General features: G+C 48.2%; 1 protein-coding gene across 7 annotated transcripts in view; it reads right to left on the bottom strand.

Annotated features, from left to right (window-relative positions):
* PLEKHA7 (pleckstrin homology domain containing A7) overlaps positions 1 to 13,446 on the bottom strand; it is a 280,439-nt gene that overhangs the window by 211,095 nt on the left and 55,898 nt on the right. Inside the window, exon 1 of one of the 7 annotated variants that reach the window (XM_063946459.1) lies at positions 12,123 to 12,224. The exons of 5 other annotated variants lie outside the window; for them this stretch is intronic. Coding sequence is in view for 1 of the 2 variants with exons in the window: in XM_063946457.1 (XP_063802527.1) it covers positions 1,439 to 1,542 (104 nt within the window). In the remaining variant the exon portion in view is untranslated. Of the gene's footprint in view, positions 1 to 1,438; positions 1,610 to 12,122; positions 12,225 to 13,446 lie in introns of those variants that run through there. One more of the 7 variants, XM_063946457.1, reaches the window with a different exon arrangement.

Raw genomic sequence — 13,446 nt, 5'->3', positions numbered from 1 at the left:
CAGACTATCTGCCTGCAATTCCCTTGGGGATGGAGGTGGCTCAGGCGTATTCACCCTGACTTCTACTTGGCAATTACAAGGTCATCCTGAAGGAGAGGTGCTCAACAAACCAATAAGAGACTGCACTTGCTAATAAAACCAATATACTGCATAGCAGCACTCTCAGGCCAGAAACCATTTATAACATTTTATTTCTAAATCTCTGTTACAAAATTGCTCAAAGAAACTTAAAAGTTGCACTTTGGGGGTCTATCTACTAAGCCCTGGAGAGAGATAAAGTGGAAGGGGATAAAGTACCACCCAGCCAGCTCCAAGCTTAGTGTTCACGATAGGCTGTTTTAGCAGGGCGCCACGCCCTGCCCGATTTTTTAAGGGCAAAACCCGCCCTGCCCTTTCTGCGGCGCCCTTCTAAAACAGCCGCCCGCTTCCTGCACTCCCAGCGTGTAAAGATGCCGTGCGCCTGCGCGCGGCATCCATTCATGCTGAGAGAGCGCTTGGGGGAAGCCCAGGACCTCCGTAGGTGCTGGGCACGCCCCCAACAGTGACGCCGCCAGCCGCCCACGACCTCCGTTTTTACGTCTGTGGGCTGAACCGCCCACTTTTATTACACGTAATGACCCCGCCCCCTATTTTGCGTGGCCATGCCCCCTTTTCGCCACGCGCGCACATGCTTGTGCCCCTCTAGGTCCGGCACCCTGCCCTGCCCGGATTCTAGAGTGAAAACTATAGCTGTCATTTTTCAACCAAAGCCTGTAACATGACCATTAGGAGCTGATTGGCTGGTACTTAATCTCCCTCCAAGGGAGCCAAATGGCCATATTCTTACCGAGCCCAGGTAATCCCACAGGGGGAGATAAAACTGCCAGAGAGGAGAGGCCTGGGGATCCCGGGGTAAATAGCGTCCTTCCAACTATGCAGACCACAAGCAGGGCAAAATAAAGGCTTATGTGGGGGCCTCTGTGCAATTAACTGAAATTGTAAATATAACATGCTATTATTATTATTATATACTATAAAAATACACACTGTAGTGCCCCCCACCGCGCACATTGCCCCACAGATACCCCAGTTTACATATTTCACAGTGCCCGCCACGCTTGTGTTGTAGCTATGTCTGGGGACCCCTGGTTGATATTATTCCACCACTGACCAGAAGACCAACAACATTTTTATTCGTTAAACAAAGACATTAATAGAAAGGCAGCAAAACACTAATTACCATTTACAAGCATAACAAATGGCAAGTATTCCTATACAGAGATCATGTTATAGGGAATCGGGATTATTTGGGGTCAATAGATCAGTGTCAAATTAGGGCAGATTACAACCAACAGATTTGTGTTGAGGAATACTTGTATCAGGCACAGGTAGTTAACCCTCCTGCACCCTCATCACATGACCTGCTGGGGGAGCTATGACAAGTGACACAAATACATACATCGCTGGTCCTGTGTGGCGCCCTCTCCAGGCCTCCTGGTCTAAGTAGATCTTCCCATAATTGGGTCTCGGTTTGCAGAACACACAACTGCACCGTAAGCCCATGGTCTCTCTAACAACCGCCTGACGTGTAGGTTTCTCAGTGCCGAGAGACCACTTCTCCCAGGCCCTTTTCAGCCAGTCCCCGCAGAATGTGGACGGAATGTGGTTATGATCCGTTTGAGGAGCTGCAGCAGTTGCAACCTCCCACTAGAACAGGACCCATCCATTGTGCTTTGTGTTACTTGTTTACTGCCACAGACTTTCATTTACATAAAAGGCAACAATATGACTTTACAGAGCGACAACCCACTTACAGATCCACAGTGACCCAATCTGAAGGCCTGTAGCTAGGGTCTTGAGCCATGTTCCATAGAGAAGATCAAAGCCACCAGTTTTAATCCCCTCTCAAAGCAACCGGCATCTCTCTGACTTCAATATATTAATAGCAAGAGAGAACACTGAAGAAGCTGGATCAAAATTGGGCTGAACTGACTAATACCCCTTTAATACTGAGCTGAGAACCCAGGTTATTGCAGGGACAAGCCGGTGCAAAAGGGTCGATCCAGGCTGTGAATCCCAAGTACGTCCTGGGTTGGCCGCAGTGGAAAAGGCAGATCCCGTCATGCCTAAATGGCTCCTGATTGGCGGGCTCAATAGCGCTTGGAGATGACATTCTGGCAATATCGACCTTATTAAACTTAGTTTATATTACTAGACTTAGGGCCGAATTCAAGGTTGATTGCAAAACAACGTTTTCCTCTAATGGGCAAAACCATGTGCACCGCAGGTGGGGCAGATGTAACATGTGCAGAGAGAGTTAGATTAGGGTGGGGTGTGTTCAAACTGAAATCTCAATTGCAGTGTAAAAATAAAGCAGCCAGTATTTATCCCGCACAGAAACAAAATAACCCACCCAAATCTAACTCTCTCTGCACATGTTACATCTGCCCCACCTGCCGGTAACATGGTTTTGTCCATTAGAGGAAAATGTTATTTTTTAATCAACCTTAAATTAGGCCCTTAGTCTACTGTATTGTACAGTGTAGGCAGGCCTGCAGGACCCCAAGATTAATATCACCCTTAGGCCCCACCACGTGTAACTTGGGACAATGGGGGCAATTAAGGCGTTTCATATTATTGGAAGAGAACAGTTACCTTGATTTTCCTATGAGAGAGGATTCCCACTGGAAAAGGCCAAGAATGTGGAGGATTCAATTCATGCCAAGCCTGCTTCAGGTGTCCCAGAGTTAGGTGTTAATGGGCAGTTTGAGCTGCAGGACAGATTATTTTATTAACGCACTTTGGGGGTAATTCAGACCTGATCGTTCGCTAGTGTTTTTTTTGCAGTCCAGCGTTCGCATAGTCGCCGCCCACCGGGGAGTGTATTTTAGCTGTGTAAGTGTGAGATCGCATGTGCAGCAGAGTGGAACAAAAACACTTTGTGCAGTTTCTGAGTTGCCCAGGACTGCGATCACTTCAGCCTGTCCAGTCCCGGAACTGACGTCAGACACCCGCCCTGCAAACGCTTAGACACGCCTGTGTTTTTCCAAACACTCCCAGAAAACGGTCAGTTACCACCCACAAACGCCTTCTCCCTGTCAATCTCCTTGCGATCGGCTGTGCGAATGGATTCTTCGTAAAACCCATCGCACAGCAACGATCCGCTTTGTACCCGTGCGACGCGCCTGTGCATTGCGGTGCATACGCAGTTCTGACCTGGTCACAGCGCTGCAAATGATGCTAGTGAGCGATCAGGTCTGAATTACCCCCATTATCCGGGAGATGGCCTTTCTCTTGCAGGGTAACAGTGCATCTAGAGCCGGTGCAGAGATAAATCTGCATTGGAAATACTTTCTAGATTCCGGGCTCATAGTATATTTATTCCCTATTTCTTTGTGCACTCACAGTGTAAGTGCACCATAATTGGAAAGAAGATAACCACACTGCCCCATTGATTTTGTACTTTATCACCCACAAGATAAACAGCAGATTCAGTGCGAATGGAGAAGCGGATAGAATTCACAGCAATATACGGAGAGGGGCGACTGTGCCACAGAGATCAATGTCAGTGAGGAGCCAGAACTGGGAAAACAGCTCTTTCATTTACAGGATTATGACTGAACAATTCACGTGGCATCAATCATATATATCTGTAACAAGCAGCAATGTATTCTGTATGTACGCTGTAATGTGCTCTGTAACATGCAGCAATGTACTCTGTATGTACGCTGTAATGTGCTCTGTAACAAGCAGCAATGTACTCTGTATGTACGCTGTAATGAGCTCTGTAACAAGCAGCAATGTACTTTGTATGTACGCTGTAATGTGCTCTGTAACATGCAACAATGTACTCTGTAATGTGCTCTGTAACATGCAACAATGTACGCTGTAATGTGCTCTGTAACATGCAACAATGAACTCTGTATGTACGCTGTAATGTGCTCTGTAACATGCAACAATGTATTCTGTATGTACGCTGTAATGTGCTCTGTAACATGCAACAATGTACTCTGTATGTACGCTGTAATGTGCTCTGTAACATGCAGCAATGTACTCTGTATGTACGCTGTAATGTGCTCTGTAACATGCAGCAATGTACTCTGTATGTACGCTGTAATGTGCTCTGTAACAAGCAGCAATGTACTTTGTATGTACGCTGTAATGTGCTCTGTAACATGCAACAATGTACTCTGTAATGTGCTCTGTAACATGCAACAATGTACGCTGTAATGTGCTCTGTAACATGCAACAATGTACTCTGTATGTACGCTGTAATGTGCTCTGTAACATGCAGCAATGTACTCTGTATGTACGCTGTAATGTGCTCTGTAACATGCAGCAATGTACTCTGTATGTACGCTGTAATGTGCTCTGTAACAAGCAGCAATGTACTTTGTATGTACGCTGTAATGTGCTCTGTAACATGCAACAATGTACTCTGTAATGTGCTCTGTAACATGCAACAATGTACGCTGTAATGTGCTCTGTAACATGCAACAATGTACTCTGTATGTACGCTGTAATGTGCTCTGTAACATGCAACAATGTATTCTGTATGTATGCTGTAATGTGCTCTGTAACATGCAACAATGTACTCTGTATGTACGCTGTAATGTGCTCTGTAACATGCAGCAATGTACTCTGTATGTACGCTGTAATGTGCTCTGTAACATGCAGCAATGTACTCTGTATGTACGCTGTAATGTGCTCTGTAACAAGCAGCAATGTACTTTGTATGTACGCTGTAATGTGCTCTGTAACATGCAACAATGTACTCTGTAATGTGCTCTGTAACATGCAACAATGTACGCTGTAATGTGCTCTGTAACATGCAACAATGTACTCTGTATGTACGCTGTAATGTGCTCTGTAACATGCAACAATGTACAGGTTGAGTATCCCTTATCCAAAATGCTTGGGACCAGCAGTATTTTGGATATGGGATTTTTCCGTATTTTGGAATAATTGCATACCATAATGAGATATCATGGTGCTGGGACCTAAATCTAAGCACAGAATGCATTTATGTTACATATACACCTTATACACACAGCCTGAAGGTCATTTTAGCCAATATTTTTTATAACTTTGTGCATTAAACAAAGTGTGTGTACATTCACATAATTCATTTATGTTTCATATACACCTTAAACACACAGCCTGAAGGTCATTTAATACAATATTTTTAATAACTTTGTGTATTAAACAAAGTTTGTGTACATTGAGCCATCAAAAAACAAAGGTTTCACTATCTCACTCCCACTCAAAAAAGTCCGTATTTCGGAATATTCCGTATTTCGGAATATTTGGATATGGGATACTCAACCTGTATTCTGTATGTACGCTGTAATTTGCTCTGTAACATGCAACAATGTACTCTGTATGTACGTTGTAAAGTGCTCTGTAACATGCAACGATGTACTCTGTATGTACGCTGTAATGTGCTCTGAAACAAGCTGTAATGTGCTCTGTATTTACGCTGTAATGTGCTCTGTAATAAGCAGCAATGTACTCTGTATTTACGCTGTAATGTGCTCTGTAACAAGCAGCAATGTACTCTGTAATGTGCTCTGTAACAAGCAGCAATGTACTCTGTAATATACTCTGTATGTACGCTGTAATGTGCTCTGTAACATGCAACAATGTACTCTGTATATACGCTGTAATGTGCTCTGTAACAAGCAGCAATGTACTCTGTAATGTGCTCTGTAACAAGCAGCAATATACTCTGTAGGTGCGCTTTAATGTGCTCTGTAACATGCAACAATGTACTCTGTATATACGCTGTAATGTGCTCTGTAACAAGCAGCAATGTACTCTGTAATGTGCTCTGTAACAAGCAGCAATGTACTCTGTAATATACTCTGTATGTACGCTGTAATGTGCTCTGTAACATGCAACAATGTACTCTGTATGTACGCTGTAATGTGCTCTGTAACAAGCTGTAATGTGCTCTGTATGTACGCTGTAATGTGCTCTGTAACATGCAACAATGTACTCTGTATGTACGCTGTAATGTGCTCTGTATGTATGCTGTAATGTGCTCTGTATGTATGCAACAATGTGCTCTGTATTTACGCTGTAATGTGCTCTGTAACAAGCAGCAATGTAATCTGTAATGTGCTCTGTAACAAGCAGCAATGTACTCTGTAATATGCTCTGTAACATGCAGCAATGTATTCTGCATGTACGCTGTAATGTGCTCTGTAACATGCAGCAATGTACTCTGTATGTACGCTGTAATGTGCTCTGTAACATGCAGCAATGTACTCTGTATGTACGCTGTAATGTGCTCTGTAACATGCAGCAATGTACTCTGTAATGTGCTCTGTAACATGCAACAATGTACTCTGTAATGTGCTCTGTAACATGCAGCAATGTACTCTGTAATCTGCTCTGTAACAAGCAGCAATGTACTCTGTAATATACTCTGTATGTACGCTGTAATGTGCTCTGTAACATGCAACAATGTACTCTGTATGTACTCTGTAATATGCTCTGTAACAAGCTGTAATGTGCTCTGTATGTACGCTGTAATGTGCTCTGTAACATGCAACAATGTACTCTGTATGTACTCTGTAATATGCTCTGTAACAAGCTGTAATGTGCTCTGTATGTACGCTGTAATGTGCTCTGTAACATGCAACAATGTACTCTGTATATACGCTGTAATGTGCTCTGTATTTACGCTGTAATGTGCTCTGTAACAAGCAGCAATGTAATCTGTAATGTGCTCTGTAACAAGCAGCAATGTACTCTGTAATGTGCTCTGTAACAAGCAGCAATGTACTCTGTAATGTGCTCTGTAACATGCAGCAATGTATTCTGCATGTACGCTGTAATGTGCTCTGTAACCTGCAGCAATGTACTCTGTATGCACGCTGTAATGTGCTCTGTAACATGCAGCAATGTACTCTGTATGTACGCTGTAATGTGCTCTGTAACATGCAACAATGTACTCTGTAATGTGCTCTGTAACATGCAACAATGTACTCTGTAATGTGCTCTGTAACATGTAGCAATGTACTCTGTAATGTGCTCTGTAACATGCAGCAATGTACTCTGTAATGTGCTCTGTAACAAGCAGCAATGTACTCTGTAATGTGCTCTGTAACATGCAGCAATGTACTCTGTAATGTGCTCTGTAACAGGCAGCAATGTACTCTGTAATGTGCTCTGTAACATGCAGCAATGTACTCTGTAATGTGCTCTGTAACATGCAGCAATGTATTCTGTATGTACTCTGTAATGTGCTCTGTAACATGCAGCAATGTACTCTGTAAAGTGCTCTGTAACATGCAGCAATGTACTCTGTAATGTGCTCTGTAACATGCAGCAATGTACTCTGTAATGTGCTCTGTAACATGCAGCAATGTACTCTGTAATGTGCTCTGTAACAAGCAGCAATGTACTCTGTAATGTGCTCTGTAACATGCAGCAATGTATTCTGTATGTACGCTGTAATGTGCTCTGTAACATGCAGCAATGTACTCTGTAATGTGCTCTGTAACATGCAGCAATGTACTCTGTAATGTGCTCTGTAACATGCAGCAATGTAATCTGTAATGTGCTCTGTAACAAGCAGCAATGTACTCTGTAATGTGCTCTGTAACATGCAGCAATGTATTCTGTATGTACGCTGTAATGTGCTCTGTAACATGCAGCAATGTACTCTGTATGTACGCTGTAATGTGCTCTGTAACATGCAGCAATGTACTCTGTATGTACGCTGTAATGTGCTCTGTAACAAGCAGCAATGTACTCTGTATGTACGCTGTAATGAGCTCTGTAACAAGCAGCAATGTACTTTGTATGTACGCTGTAATGTGCTCTGTAACATGCAACAATGTACTCTGTAATGTGCTCTGTAACATGCAACAATGTACGCTGTAATGTGCTCTGTAACATGCAACAATGTACTCTGTATGTACGCTGTAATGTGCTCTGTAACATGCAACAATGTATTCTGTATGTACGCTGTAATGTGCTCTGTAACATGCAACAATGTACTCTGTATGTACGCTGTAATGTGCTCTGTAACATGCAGCAATGTACTCTGTATGTACGCTGTAATGTGCTCTGTAACATGCAGCAATGTACTCTGTATGTACGCTGTAATGTGCTCTGTAACAAGCAGCAATGTACTTTGTATGTACACTGTAATGTGCTCTGTAACATGCAACAATGTACTCTGTAATGTGCTCTGTAACATGCAACAATGTACGCTGTAATGTGCTCTGTAACATGCAACAATGTACCAGTGATCGCAAAAACGCGCTATGGCGCGTATTTTACCCGAGAAATGATGATGGGGACTCAAAAATAAAAAAACGCAGGGTCCCTCAGGACGCGCTCTGACCAGCAGCGCTGTCCTGGCGCTGTCAGTCAGTTCCGTCTCCAGGGCAGCAGAGGAGGAACTTGTAAGGGGAGGAGACCATGCACAGTGTGTTCTCCCGCCCCGCCTCCCCTCACCGTCTGCTCCGCGCGCATAAGACAGGAATCATCATGGTGTCACAGCAGTCAGTGACAGCTGCTGTTTGTAGTGTAGTGAACGCTGGCTCCGCTCTGGCTAACTGCTACAATCGGAAGTCTCAGCTCCGATCCCGCAGCAGAGCCAGAGGGGGCAGAACTAGCCTCAATGAAGTGCCCGCGGCCGGCGACATTATGCAAGACAGCCAGGTACTACAGTAAGTCAGCCTGACTCATTATAGTGGGCTGGCAGGTGTCCGCATCGCTGAGGGAGGAGGAGAGGCTCAGCTGTCCGGCTGGAGGAATGTGCCTTTCCCCTTCACTTCTGGCCGTGGAGGAAGGGAGAGAGAGGAGGAGGAGGATCTAAGTACTATGCTGGCTGGAAACCACCAGCCTGTGTATCGAGGTAGCTGCAGGCAGCCACGAAGGATGTAGGTAGCGGGGGAGGGGGGGGGGGGGGGGGGGGGGGAGCGAGCACTAAGCCTGGCCCAATCACTCTGCTCTGCAGTGTCTGCCCCTAGTACATGCAGGTCGTGCCGCGATTCGCGGGTAATTAGGGGGCGGAGCTTAACGCAATGAACTGCCCGCCCCCATCAGAGACCTGGGCCTGAGCTAGCTGCTGTAGTTGGTAGTGTATCTCATGCTGCCCCCCCCCCCCCTCTCTCTCTCACACAGACACTATCTTGTTCCTCTATATTTAACTCTCTCACATGCACCTCTCTCTCCCTGACAATCTCTCATGTGCCTCTCCCTGACACACTCTCTCTCATGTGCCTCTCCCTCTCTCCCTGACACTCTCTCTCTCTCATGTGCCTCTCCCTCTCTCTCATGTGCCTCTCCCTCTCTCTCCCTGACTCATGTGCCTCTCCCTCTCACGCAGCTCTCCCTCCCTCTCGCTGACACTCTGTCTTGCTCCTCTCTCTGACACTCTCATGTGCCTCTCCCTCTCTCTCCCTGACAATCTCTCATGTGCCTCTCCCTCTCTCTCTCTCTCTCATGTGCCTCTCCCTCTCTCTGACACTCTCATGTGCCTCTCCCTCTCTCTCCCTGACAATCTCTCATGTGCCTCTCCCTCTCTCTCATGTGCCTCTCCCTCTCTCTCTCTCTCTCTCATGTGCCTCTCCCTCTCTCTCATGTGCCTCTCCCTCTCTCCTTGACACTCTCTCTCTCATGTGCCTCTCCCTCTCTCTCATGTGCCTCTCCCTCTCTCTCCCTGACTCATGTGCCTCTCCCTCTCACGCAGCTCTCCCTCCCTCTCGCTGACACTCTGTCTTGCTCCTCTCCCTGACACTCTCATTTGCCTCTGCCTCTCTCTCTGACACTCTCATGTGCCTCTCCCTCTCTCTCCCTGACAATCTCTCATGTGCCTCTCCCTCTCTCTCATGTGCCTCTCCCTCTCTCTCTCTCTCTCATGTGCCTCTCCCTCTCATGTGCCTCTCCCTCTCTCTCTCATGTGCCTCTCCCTCTCTCTCTCATGTGCCTCTCTCTCTCTCATGTGCCTCTCCCTCTCTCATGTGCCTCTCTCTCTCCCTCACTCTCTCATGCGCCTCTCCCCGACACTCATGTGCCTCTCCCTCTCTCACTCAGCTCTCCCTCCCTCTCGCTGACACTCTCATGTGCCTCTCCCTGACACTGTCTTGCTCCACTCTCATGTGCCTCTCCCTCTCTCCCTGATACACGGTCTTGCTCCTCTCCCTGCCACTCTCATGTGCCTCTCCCTCTCTCTCTGACACTCTCATGTGCCTCTCCCTCTCTCTCCCTGACACTCATGCGCCTCTCCCTCTCTCCCTGACACTCTCATTTGCCTCTGCCTCTCTCTCTGACACTCTCATGTGCCTCTCCCTCTCTCTCCCTGACACTCTCATGTGCCTCTCTCTCTCTCTCTCTCTCTCTCCGACAATCTCTCATGTGCCTCTCCCTCTCTCTCATGTGCCTCTCCCTCTCATGTGCCTCTCCCTCTCTCTCTCTCTCTCGTGCCTCTCCCTCTCTCATGTGCCTCTCTCTCCCTCACTCTCTCATGCGCCTCTCCCCGACACTCATGTGCCTCTCCCTCTCTCACGCAGCTCTCCCTCCCTCTCGCTGACACTCTCATGTGCCTCTCCCTGCCACTGTCTTGCTCCACTCTCATGTGCCTCTCCCTCTCTCCCTGATACACTGTCTTGCTCCTCTCCCTGCCACTCTCATGTGCCTCTCCCTCTCTCTCCCTGACACTCATGCGCCTCTCCCTCTCTCCCTGACACTCTCATTTGCCTCTGCCTCTCTCTCTGACACTATCATGTGCCTCTCCCTCTCTATCCCCGACAATCTCTCATATGTCTCTCCCTGACAATCTCTCATGTGCCTCTCCCTCTCTCACGCAGCTCTCACTCCCTCTTGCTGACACTCTCATGTGCCTCTCCCCAACACTGTCTTGCTCCACTCTCTCATGTGCCTCTCCCTCTCTCCCTGATACACTGTCTTGCTCCTCTCCCTGACACTCTCATGTGCCTCTCCCTCTCTCTCTGACACTCTCATGTGCCTCTCCCTCTCTCTCCCCGACACTCATGCGCCTCTCCCTCTCTCCCTGACACTCTCATTTGCCTCTGCCTCTCTCTCTGACACTCTCATGTGCCTCTCCCTCTCTATCCCCGACAATCTCTCATATGTCTCTCCCTGACAATCTCTCATGTGCCTCTCCCTCTCTCACGCAGCTCTCACTCCCTCTTGCTGACACTCTCATGTGCCTCTCCCTAACACTGTCTTGCTCCACTCTCTCATGTGCCTCTCCCTCTCTCCCTGATACACTGTCTTGCTCCTCTCCCTGACACTCTCATGTGCCTCTCCATGACACTTTCATGTGCCTCTCCCTCTCTCTCCCTGACTCTCTCATGCGCCTCTCCCTCCCTCTCCCTGACACTCTCTCATGTGCCTCTCCCTGACACTCTCTCATGTGCCTCTCCCTGACACTCTCTCATGTACCTCTCCCTCTCTCACATGTACCTCTCCCTCTCTCACGCAGCTCTCCCTCCCTCACTCTCATGTGCCTCTCTCTGACACTCTCTTATGTGCCTCTCTCTGACACTCTCATGTGCCTCTCCCTCCCTCTCTCTGACACTCTCTCGTGTGCCTCTCCCTCCCTCTCTCTGACACTCTCTCATGTGCCTCTCCCTCTCTCTCATGCAGCTTTCCCTCCCTCTCTCTCCCTGACACAGTCTCATGTGCCTCTCCCTCTCTTCCTGACACACACTCATGCGCCTCTACCTCCCTCTTCCTGACACACTCTCATGCTTCTCTCCATCTCTCACCCTGACATACTCTCTCATGCACCTCTCCCTGACACCCTCTTAAATGCCCCTCTCTCTCTCCCTGACGCTCTCTCTCTCCCTGACAGTCTCTCTGTCCTTCTCCCTGACACGGTCTCTTTCTTACTCCCCTCCCTATCTCCTGCTCCTCCCCCTCTCTCTGTAACACCCTCCAGTGATCACAAAATACGCGTTATAGCGCATTGACCCAGTTTAAAAAAATGAGCGGGTCCTGCAGGACGCGCTGATGCCTGTGTGCACTGTGTCAGCCAATAAGAATTCACTGACCTGCTCCCCTTGTCTGCTCTGATACACTGACAGCAGCCAACCGCATCAGAGTGGCCTGACCCCACTGCTTCACAATAACAACCCACGCAGCAGCAGCTAGAGTACCTCCTGGGCAGCAGAATGTCTGTCTTCAGCCTTCACCCTCTCCCTGTGACAGAGACCGGCCGAGCTGTCACACGCAGAGCCGTCTCACGAGTCCCGAAAGGAGCATCTGCCAAGCACCGGACATCGCCTCCTAGATACCAGCCGTCGCCCCTCCTACAAACCCAGCGCTTCAGTATTCTCTCCTTGGCTGCAGCTACGCTGACCAGGATGCCATCATTGGAGAGTGCCCACACACAGCCACGGCTACTTCCTCAGCATTACTTCCCACACTTGGCACCTGGTAAGATGTGTATAGTACTATAGGGGTGCTGTCATATACACCCACGGTCTCCGCTGCCAGCCATACACATGTGTAGAGGTCGTATCTCCGGTGCCCCAGCAGCCATCTACCCTTATTCTACCCCCAGTACTTCCTGCCTCTAACCCCCTCCTTGCCCCACTGCACTGTCCCACCTATCCACTGCCCCCAGTACCTACCCATGCCATCTCTCTAGCCCCAGCACTTCCTGCACCTAACCCCCTCCTTGCCCCCAGTACAGCCCCAGCTATCCCCTACCCACAGTATCTACCCATGCCCCCTTTCTATCCCCAGTATCTATCCATGCCCCCTCCCTACCAGTACTTCTGCCCCTAACCCCCCCTTGCTCTCCAGTACTGCCCCAGCTGCTATCTACCCAAGCCGTATCCCTACCCCCAGTACTGCCTGCCCCTAACCCCCTCCTTGTCAACCTGTACCACCCAAACTATCTACTCGTGCCCCCTCTATACCCCCAATACTACCAGCCCCTAACCCCCTCCATGCCCCCACTACTGCCCTAGCTGCTATCTAGCCATGCCTCTTTTCTACCCCCAGTACTTCCTGGCCCTAAATCCCTCCTTGCCCCCCAGTACTGCCACAGCTGCTATCTAATATTAAACCCTAACTAATCCCAGCACTGCCTGCCACTAGCCCCCCAACACAGTTTCAACTGCTGTCTGAACTTGCCCTCTCCCTACCCCCAGTGCTGTCTACCTTTACAGCCCCCCTCTACTCCCAGCTCTGCCCCAACTTCTCCCTGCTTCTGCCCCAAATGCTACTTGCTTTTTTACCCCTCTATCCTAATTGCCACCTGGCCCCCGCACAGTCCCAACTGCAGCCTTCCCTCACCCCTCATAAAGTGTGATGGGACCCAGAAACGGTGGAGTAGGACCCCAATTTTTTTATAGTGAGGGGTCCCTAGGACCCACAATTTTTTTTGCTCAGCGCGATCACTGATGTACTCTGTATGTACGCTGTAATGTGCTCTGTAACATGCAGCAATGTACTCTGTATGTACGCTGTAAT

Source organism: Pseudophryne corroboree, chromosome 11 (assembly GCF_028390025.1).
Source record: "Pseudophryne corroboree isolate aPseCor3 chromosome 11, aPseCor3.hap2, whole genome shotgun sequence".
NCBI classification, from domain to species: domain Eukaryota; kingdom Metazoa; phylum Chordata; class Amphibia; order Anura; family Myobatrachidae; genus Pseudophryne; species Pseudophryne corroboree.
This window is presented reverse-complemented; position numbering and strand designations above follow the sequence as displayed.